Source organism: Schistocerca americana, chromosome 1 (assembly GCF_021461395.2).
Source record: "Schistocerca americana isolate TAMUIC-IGC-003095 chromosome 1, iqSchAmer2.1, whole genome shotgun sequence".
NCBI lineage: Eukaryota > Metazoa > Arthropoda > Insecta > Orthoptera > Acrididae > Schistocerca > Schistocerca americana.
Window position 1 is genome coordinate 1,008,525,962 of NC_060119.1, and position 10,563 is coordinate 1,008,536,524.

Below are 10,563 nucleotides of genomic sequence, written 5' to 3' on the forward strand. Positions count from 1 at the left end.
GAACCAAGGGGCTACCAACAGTGTCTCCTCAACTACCATTCAGCAAACATTGACATTTATGGGCCTCCACAGAAGGTTCACGCACCCATGCTGACTGCTGTTCATCAGTGGCGAAGGCTGGAATTTGCACACTTCCACTGGACATCCACTGCATGGCGACAAGGGGTCTTTTTGGATGAATTATGTTTTGCTCTCCATCAAATAGATGTCTGTTGGATTGAAACGTCTGAAAGCAAACACCCTGCAACAATTGTTTGAAGAGTCCACACCAGAGAAGGATACAATATGGTCTGGGGAATGTTTTCGTGCCATTCCCTGCATGATCTTGACATTCTGGAAGGTACAATGGATCAGCACAACTGTGAATCTATCATTGTGGACCATATTCAGGATTTTGACAGGTGATCATATTAATGGCACTGGGCAGTGTGTTAAATACATGACAATAAATAGGAAGACGAAAATGAAACCTGTTTGTCGTAATGTACATAAGTCATGAAGTGAGTGAATGTTGAGCCCAGGATTGGAACATCACTTCAAGTAGACCCTCCATCTGAAAAAGAAAGAAGGCGCTTAGTGATTAAATATGGACACAAAAGACAGAGAAGTTGTATAATGAACTAACAACGTATGAAGAAATACTTGTACTGATGTCAGGTGCACAGCTTTTTTTACTCATCTCCATTTGCCTCTTGATAGTGGCACAGGAAATGTTTTTTGGGTACTAGAATATCTAGCTGAAGTATATTGAGCAATGGATAGTCTAGCCAAAGTATCACAAGCTTAGAAGGTCCAGACTGAACAGTGAGATGTTGCTGTTCTTTGACTGAAAAAATTACAGTTGAATGATTAACGTTATGATCAAGAAAAATTTATTCTTAAAGAAGCGTAAGGCTACAAAAAGTGCATGAATTAATATTTTCTGTTGCCTCAGCTGCTTCAGAAAGTCGTGCTGCAAGAGGCTTGTCGAGGTCATCTTCATCTTCTGTATCAAAATTGTCATCAATGTTGGAACACAACCTTCACACTGCTTGGCACAGTTTTGTACAGAGCAGTTCCACTTGCCTACACCCATACTGACCTTACCAATCTATCTTGCATCTGCAAGATATAAGCTGAAGAAGCCCACAGCTCTAGATCCAGGTAGTACAAAATATGTGACTGGTGAGAGCTTTTTCTTGCACAGATTCATACAAGTGTGCATACGTTTGAACAAATTTGTGACACATAGATCCATTACATATGAAGTAAGTACACTATTGCTCAAAAGTTTTTGAACGCTAGTGATTTTGAAGAAAAAATGCAAATCTGAACCAGAAATTTTAGAAATACTCAAAGTGAGATGTGTAATAATATTTTCTTGAAACTATAAATACATGTAGTCAAATTTTACTCTCTTCAAAGTAGCCTCCTTTGGCTTTTATCAATGCACTGCAAACGTGGGGCATTCTTGCTGTCAGCTTCATCAGGGTGTCCAAGGCGATATGCTGCCATTCCTCTTGTAGCCTGGTCCAGAGTTGATGAACACTTGTAATAGGCCTTGATTTAAATGCCCTATCCAAGTGACCCAAAGCAGTTCAAATAGATTAAAGATAGGATTAAAGTCAGGAGACTGGGATGGCCAGATCATATTTTTCAGTTCCTTCTTTGTTTCTAAATTTTCCAAATATGCTTTACACAGTTTTGAAGTGTGTTTAGGGTTGGTATCGTGCTGTAGGATGAATCCTTTGCCAATCAAACATCTTCCATATGGGTTTGCATGATACTGTAGAATGCGATGACAATCTTTTTTCTTCATTGTTCCATTTATTTCTATGAGATCACCAGTCTTACCACTACCAAAACATCCCCAGACCATGAGGGAATTCCTTCATGCTTTAATGTTGGAGATTTGCATTGCTGAAACATTCGTTCATCTGGCAACCGGCGAAAAAATTTGAATTACTTTGTACCAAAGGCCTCAAATTTGGATTTGTCTGTGTAAATTACCTTTTTCCACTGATTTACTTCCCAACTTTTATGTTGACTTTCCCAGTGAAGCCTCTTCAGCCTATTAATAGCTGTCAGTAATGGTTTCTTAGCCGCCACACACTCGTTAAGGTTCACTGTCTGAAAACATCTTTTCACAGTATTTTCACTCACTGGCTTTTCCATTTTATGGTTGAGTTATGCTGCTAAAACTGGTGCTGTTTTGAAGCGATCACGTTTACTCCTGACTACTATATACTTGTTATCACGTTTTGATGTGACTTTTGGCCTACCCTTTTGAGGTTGGCCCATATTCTGGCCAGTATTCGCATGCCTCTGCAAGGTATAATGGACACATCCTAAGGAAATATGTTCTTGACATGCTATTTGTTGCATAGTAAGACCAGCTGCACATAAAGACACAACTGCAGAACATTTTTTTGTCGAAAGCTTCTTTCTTCGCCCCATTATTGATGTTTACACTGGGCATGCACTGAAGTTCACTCTTTGATATCTTGTGCATAACCGCCTCTCTTATCTGTCACCATTTTTTCAGAATTGTTGATACCTTATCAACATCATCTAGTGAGAAAAGATTATATTACGCCACCACAATACAAAATCAGCAGCATGCAATGCTTGAAAACTGAACAGCATAACAACAGAAAGTTAGATTTGAACGATTTCATTTTTAAAAACATGGAACACTACTCTTAAATGTTATATTGAGCATGACACTGGCAAAACAATATTGCTAATTCATATTTGAATCTGATAACTAGCTTTTTGATCTTACTTTCAGGGCATTCAAAAACGTTTGAGCGATAGTGTACAATCAAAGCACAACAGTTTGTTCAATGAGTACTCGGACAGACAGAAGAGGACCTAGCCCACTGAGCGCCTGATCAGGTCAACCAAAAAGCAGTTCATAGAGATACAATTTAGCAGCACTGTGACACCAACAGTTTCCCAAATAAATTCTTTATCAAATTCTAAAAAACAAGGATAGACTAGTATCCACGCTGATGACAAAATGCACTAAAAGTGGAATTGCCTACAAGCAAGCAGCTGATGATGCAGACACACTTACAGAGTGGAGAGCAGAACCCCTGTCTTTGGCTCACAATAGCGTTGCCATTGTGGGGAAGAAGCTGACCTTCCGGTCATAATGATGGGTCTCCGAGCTCCACCCAATGTGCATTTCCTCAAGCCAGGGAGAGATACAGCCTCCCAGTTCCCCTACAGTCTGGGACGTGTAGTGGAGTGTTGCCAACCACATGCTCTTCCTCAACACAAAGAGTGGTTGCAACTATGTCTGCATTATTCAACCAAGGCAAGGTTAAATTTCTCAAGACTCTCTCCAAAAATCCACACCTTGAATCGTATGTTACTAAATTCACTGAGCCTTCAACCTATCCAAAGGAAATAACAGTTGCTGATGAGAAATTTCTCACTGCCCTTTCTGGTGCTAAGCACTCAGTCAAAATACTCAACAAGCTGAGGTATAAGTGATATGTGACATTGCCCTCCAAAGCATCAGCAGATATGGGTCCACACATCCCACTGAATCTGCAACTCAACAACACACATCCAGGGTTTTCCTCAAGATGCCGCAATGGATCAGAAACTACTTGGATCTGAAGCAATGAGGGTGGAAGTTGACATTGCAAAATAGATTGCCAAGGTTGGCGTCCATGTAGGCAAGTAGCGCTGCTCTGCATGAAACTGTGCCAGCAATGTGCATGATCTTGCTCCAACATTGACAACAGTTTTGACAGAGAGGCAAAGACCACCTGGGTGATCCTCTTGCAGTGCTACCATCTGAAGCAGCTAAGTATTAATTCATGTAATATTTTGCAGTATTATGCATCTTTACTAATTAATTTTCTCTATCACAATATTAATCATTTATTTACAATTTTTTCAGCTGAAGAACAGTAACAGCTCACTGTTCACGCTAGATCTTCCACAGCCTGACACTTTAGCTGAACCATCCATTGCTCAATATCCTTCAATCCTTCAACTGGACATTCCAGTGCCCAAGAAATGTTGCCTGTGACACCAAGACCAGAATGGAAACGAGTAAAAAACACTGTACACATGACATCAATACAAGTATTCTTTCATACTTTCGTAGTTCACTGCAGAGCATATCTGTCTTTTGTATCCATATTATTTCTTTTCCATATGCAGAAGCTACTCGAAGTGATGACCCAAGCCCGGGCTTGACATTCACTCATGGACACATACAGATTTCATATTCATCTTACTATTCAGTGTCACATACTTAATATGTTGTAAAGTTTGTTATTGTTTTTGTCAAATATGCTTTCTCATCAATCCATTCAAAATAAACTCTTTTAAGCATAATATACCAAAAATATAGTGCCAATGAAAGGTAGACTTGTGGGAGGGGTCATTGGCATTATAATGCAGAAGGCATTTTTTTGTGATTTTCACTTTTCTTCCCCATATTTATGAGAAAACTGAATGTTACTGACATCTCTTTATGAAATTTAATGTACTTTAACATGGTGTATAGTTTTTTGTTGACAACATGTAAATTTTTTTAGTTATGAGGAGGTGGTGAGGTGCACCTTTTTGACACTCTCACAGAAGGGCCAAAGGTATTGCTACTTTTCAGTGCACTCTAGTTCTGATACTGCTTGTCAGAAAATCAAACACATTAAGTGACACAGTTTTCTAAATGTAAGCGAAATACTGGAAATAAGTACGAAAATTTAGAGTTGTGTGTGTGTGTGCGTGTGTGTGTGTGTGTGTGTGTGAAGCCAATGAAATACTGAAAATAAGTATGAAAATTTTGAGTTGTGTGTGTGTGTGTGTGTGTGTGTGTGTGTGTGTGTGTGTGTGTGTGTGTGTGAAGCCAATGTCCTACAAGGACAATTATCTGTTTTAGTCCTGCTCAATTGAAGTGCCAATGATAGTCATCATTTTTCTCTCTTTTTCTTTGGTTACTTCATCTCTGAGGACCAGTCATTTCTCAAGCATGATTAATACTTTACAATCAATTGAGGCAGAGCTCACCCAAAAACATACAACTAATATGCCCAACAGATCAACTTCTACTGACAACTGGAAGCAAACTTGCCAGTTCTTGGACAAATAGTAGCATGAGAATATGGTGTACCATCTAACTGCAAGCTCTCTAGTGGGAATCTGGAGTTGTAACCAGCAGATTAACCAATAGTTCATCGTCACATCTCATGGACAAGTCCTCATTTGAAAAAACATATGGCTCGACCCAATAAATCTACTGGGCATCCAGATGGAGAAAATTCTTGTCATGGACAAGCACCTGTTATGTTCATTGTCAATTTTTAATTCTTTGATTCAATTGATTCACTTTTACTTAGCCAATTTCTTCTGTCTTCATCTTTAACTATTAATCCATTCTGATTTCTTTTCATCATTTATTTATTTTTTATTTTCCTTTTACCTTTCCCCCTAGTCTGTTCAAATTTTTCCCTTCCAAACTGTAATTCAATGATGGCCTTTTCCTTTCAGTTAATGGACTATGACTCAACTGTTACTATTGATTGTTCACTGTTTATTTTTCCATCTTGATCATTTGACTAAGTTCTTGGCACAGTAATTTTCCGTATAGTAGTTTTGCACCTTTCATTTAAATGTTTCTTCAGGTTGTGTTGATGTCCCCTGAATGACAATCGTCTGGAGATACCACTAGTTTTTGCTTTATAGTACATAAGTAAGCACTCCATATTTAAGTATGAGGGATTTCAAGGTCACAGTCAATGTTGTAAGGAAAATAATATAGCTGATATCATCATTACATTCTCCCATTCTACTTCAACTTCTGAAAGTTTTGACCGTTCTGCTGGTGTCCATGGGTGGATGAAAACTCGGTTCTTCTCCTATAACATACCTTTTCAATTTTACATCAGCATTTATGTTGGAATATAATACACAACTGAAAAAGAAATGAAGAGAAAGAAGAGTGGATAGTACAAAAGATACTTTGAAGTGTGACACACTAATTAGTGAAAATTAATTCTTGCTGAATGTTGTTTTACTTAGAATTGAAAGTCATATGTTCATTTTTTTTTTATCCATTCTCAGTCTTCAGTACATCATTTAAATAGAAAAATAGTTTCTTTTCAGTTCATGCCAGAGAAAAATAGTTTCTTTTTACTTTACGCCAGATTAGTCATGAAATTAGAAAGTTTTACTTGACAAATTATCAGAAATTGATGGGTATTAATAGCACAGAGATTATTGTCATGTGTACATACCTGACATAAAAACTGTTTGTTGGATCTGGACGCACCTCAACACACTGAACTTTCACAGGTGATGATCTTACTTACAGAGGATCCAAACATAATTCAAGCCTCAGCTCAAACCTGCCACTACCTTCCCCATCCTTTACACTAAATCTCTCCTACATACCCCTGTGGACTAGCAAGAGAAAGCCTAGGGCAAGGGACAGGTTATCCATAGTTTGATAGATGAACATATCATCACCATTATGAAAGCAATGCCTAAGTAATGCTTAGGAGCACAAACAGTTAGCACCCTAAAGTGGAATGGCCACATGAAATCAGTTGTAAAAAAGCAGAGACAAGACTGAAATCAATTGGAACAATCCAAAGAAAATGTAATTATTCATCAAAGAAAGAAACAGCTTACAAAACACTCACATAATTGCTTCTCAAACACTGCTCTTCAGTCTGAGGCTCTTGGAACTGTTATCAAATAGGATTAATAGAGATTATACAAAGAATAATGCCACTTCTCTTCGAATGTTCATTTAGAAAATTAGGGCCAAGTGTTCTTCCTACACATCATTTGTCAATGAAACAAGAAAGGAAGGGGCTGGTGTTATTGATAGTAATACCCTAAACACACAAAAGTCAGCATATGGCTTGCAGAGTATAGATGCAGATGTTACAGAAATATTTTCCTGAATGACACTGTGCAAAATTAAGTCACTGGAATGCAGTGTTTTGACCATTCTGCTGGTGTTCATGGGTGGCTGAAAACTCAGTTCTTCTACAACATAGCTTTTCAATTTTACACTCGTATTTTTTATGAAGTAAAAATTGCAATTAAAAAAGACATAGAGAGAGAGAGGTTCCAGTACTATGACTTTCATGGGGTGTTGTTTTAACTCTCTCTCTTTGAATACCCTCACAAATCAAACACTGCTGGAATGTATGCGACAATTTGTGAGGAATTTCTGTTGCTGATCAATTCTAAGAGCCAATAAGAAAGCCCTGACACAGAATAACAAATACATATTACAAACTAGAAACTTGAAACCTCTATATTAAATTCATTAAAAAGTTATAAGCAGAGTTCCACATTAATGCATTCACAGTATGATGAATAAAATGAAATAAAATCCAAGCTGAAATAAAATCCAAGCTGAAGTTTTTTGCAAAGTCATCTCTCAATTAAGCAGGGAGAATATTACAATAAAATGCACCTAATGATCTAGATTGGCAAAGATAGCTTCAACTCTACGCTAATGAATCTCAACATCAGCACACAAATCCAATTATGTGGTTCTTCTCAACTCAAGGAGCTAAATCTTGTCGAAGTCACCAGCATTTCCCATTACATAAAAGGTAGAGCAAAATGTGAAGGCAGCCATGTTGCATACTAGCTGTGCTGCAACTACTATCCAGCATTCAAAGAAGGGATGGAACCTAACCAGCCAACCACCTGCACGAATGACCACTACCAAACTGTGGCAAACCATAAAGAGCACACAGTAAACCACAGCCCCAATGATTTCAGCAGTTTCTCCAGTAACTGAGCCATTTGCATCGCACCCACCAGCATATAATTTATTCTCAAACTCCCTCAAGCCAAAACTTTCACTAGTCCACTTTCCATTCCTTATCTTTACTCTTCCTCATCCTGTCATTTGCCACACTATTCCTTCCATGTCCAAATCTTCTGCTCTCTTTTGCAATATCCCTTCCCCCCCCCCCCTTTCTCTTTCTCTCTCTGTTGTTATGACTGTCACCTCTTGCAGCCATTTTACAACTGTCACTGTGAGCCATCTCTCTTACCCTCTTCTGCCTCCTACTCACTTCATCTCCCTTGTCAAACAAATCTAACCCCTTTCCAGTCGCCAAGCACTAGTACCATTTCCTCTCACTCCTGTCAGCATGATGAACAGCCCACAAGCAGTAAGTGTTGCTATGGCCACACATGAGTGGATTTTTTTTAATCTTTGTGTACTCATGCGTTATTTAAACCAGAAAAGGAGCAGTAACTCTAAAGCATGCAAATCCTGAAGTGTTATATGTGTCTATATGCTATGCATCAATTAGAAATGGGTGAGTGGTTGCCTTTCCCCATTTTTTTATATATTTTTTCCATCCTGGAATATCCATCACCATAATATAAGAGTGGCAAAAGGTAAGGGAATAATTCAATCATACAAAATAATTCACATACACCAGAACATCCAAACTAAGATTATGCGCACACAAACTTCAAAACCAAATGGAATTGTTAATACTAATATAGATCACTTACCTCCTGCATAAATGAAATATCCTTCACATCATTTTCACTGTACTGTATTTCATGTTCACCATGCAGTGATTTTGTAAAATTTTGGCACTTATCTAACTCTGCACACGATTTAGTGAGACTGTATTCATTTTTCATCAAACATTCTTGCAAAACTGCTGTACATATTTCCTTATAATGGGATTTCAGATAATTTAAACTTAACTCAGAATTAATTTTGTCATTCTTTTTTTCTTCAAAAAAGTACTTAAAAGGATCAGGAAAAATTTCCAAAAACTCTTCAATTTTGAAATTTTTTAAGTACTTCTCTCTAATTTCCACTACTTTCATTTGTTCCTCATACTCTGCTAGTGTTGGGTACTTGCCACTTTCTAAAGTGTCATTAACAAATTTTTTCATTGCATCTTCGTCATCTGCAATCCGTTCACAGGTCTCTCTTATATAAGTTGGATCAGCATTTGGAAATATAGCAAGCAGATTATAATAATTTTCTTCTGTTCTTCCAGAGAGTTCCTGGTTTGCTGCTAGCTCCACTTCCTGTTCACTGTTATCTGGAGTTATAGCAAGCAGGTCACAATAATTTTCATCTATTCTTCCAGAAAGCTCCTGGTTTGCTACTAGCTCCACTTCCTGTTCACTGTTATCTGCAGCTTTTGGGTAACCATTTACCAATAAACTTGATGTAGCATTACTTAACCAGTTGGCATCTTGTGAACATTTATCACACATGCTTTTCACAAAATCCTTTTGAGCATCAGGAAAAATTTTCATGAGAGTATTGTAATATGCTTGTTTACTTTCACCATCCACCTCATTAACATCAGTGTATACAACATTGCTGTCATCAAGTTGAGGAGGAGGGACAAGTAAATCGTCATAGTTTGCAGTAGATGGTCCAGGCAGTGTTAAGTCAGCTTGAAGGATCCTGTCAAACATGTTCTTATGATTTCCATTTCCAACACAGCCTGGAACTGTAGGATCCGAAAAAGAAGTTGATGCTTCATCTGCTATGACACGTTTGTCACTTTCAGCAGGAAGAGAATCACTATGTGCTGACACATCAGCATCCACTGGTATATCTCTAGTTGTCAGAGGCTTAGTTCCATTGTCTCCATTTGCATCACTCGTAACAGGAATTTCAGAAGGCTTTTTTGATGGTATCCCTGATGTAGATGGTTGATTATGCTCATCATCATAGTTTCTTTCCTTCGGTCTCTTAGATAATTCTTCAATGGCATCATCAGCAGTGGGACTGCCTTCCTTTACATGACCCAAAAACTTGAGCACAACTCTCTTTACCCTCTTTGGATCATCACAGAAAGTTTCAAGTGATGAGTATATCTCATCAATACTTCTCTGTGGAATGATTCTATGGATATGCAAGGCTTCTTCCATCAATTTTTCACTTGTATGCCCTTGCTGGAGCAAAATTGCTTCTGCCATTTTGTCAATTTCTGTAACAAAGCAAACAGAACAAAATATTTAGCTGCATAAAAATCATGCCTCACCCCCTCTTTATCTTTCATAGCTAATGAAGTTTGTCCCTTCGAAGCTTAAGAAATTCATAAGCTGGAACAAATGCTCTCTGGAAATTTAATTGTTAATGATAGCCATTTCAGCTGTATTATGACACATATTGTACTATGACCAGTTTTGTTGTTAGGATATCTTCAGGCTACCAAGTCATGGTGAAGTCATGATGCAAATGGCCTGGTTGTCGTATGCAATGTTAAAGACCAAGTTGAGAAACTTTTATCACAAACATTTTGTTGATTGTCTTAAGGAGGTTTGGTGAGCAGGCGTGGCATACTACTTATAGTATAATGTATGCAGTTTATTGTGCATGCCTGAATGCCGTACTTCCACCAGGCTGTTGGCAGAATGTTTGTGGTCATTGTTTCTCGATTTGGTCTGTAACAGTACATATGACAATCAGGCAATATATATGATGGCTTGAGCACAACTCAACATCCTGAATATGTTCTAAGAATTAAACTGTTGTAGCACAGTAATAGGGTATAATACACTTCATGTGGTTTTCATTATTGTTAAAATTAGTGTTAGCTG

General features: G+C 37.9%; 1 protein-coding gene across 1 annotated transcript in view; it reads right to left on the reverse strand.

Annotated features, from left to right (window-relative positions):
* The window catches only part of LOC124595957, a 123,721-nt gene extending 113,782 nt beyond the window's left edge, over positions 1 to 9,939 (reverse strand). The window contains exon 1 of the mRNA XM_047134886.1: positions 8,500 to 9,939. Within this exon, the coding sequence (XP_046990842.1) occupies positions 8,500 to 9,939 (1,440 nt within the window). The remainder of the gene's footprint in view (positions 1 to 8,499) is intronic.
* Between the last annotated feature and the right edge of the window lie 624 nt (positions 9,940 to 10,563).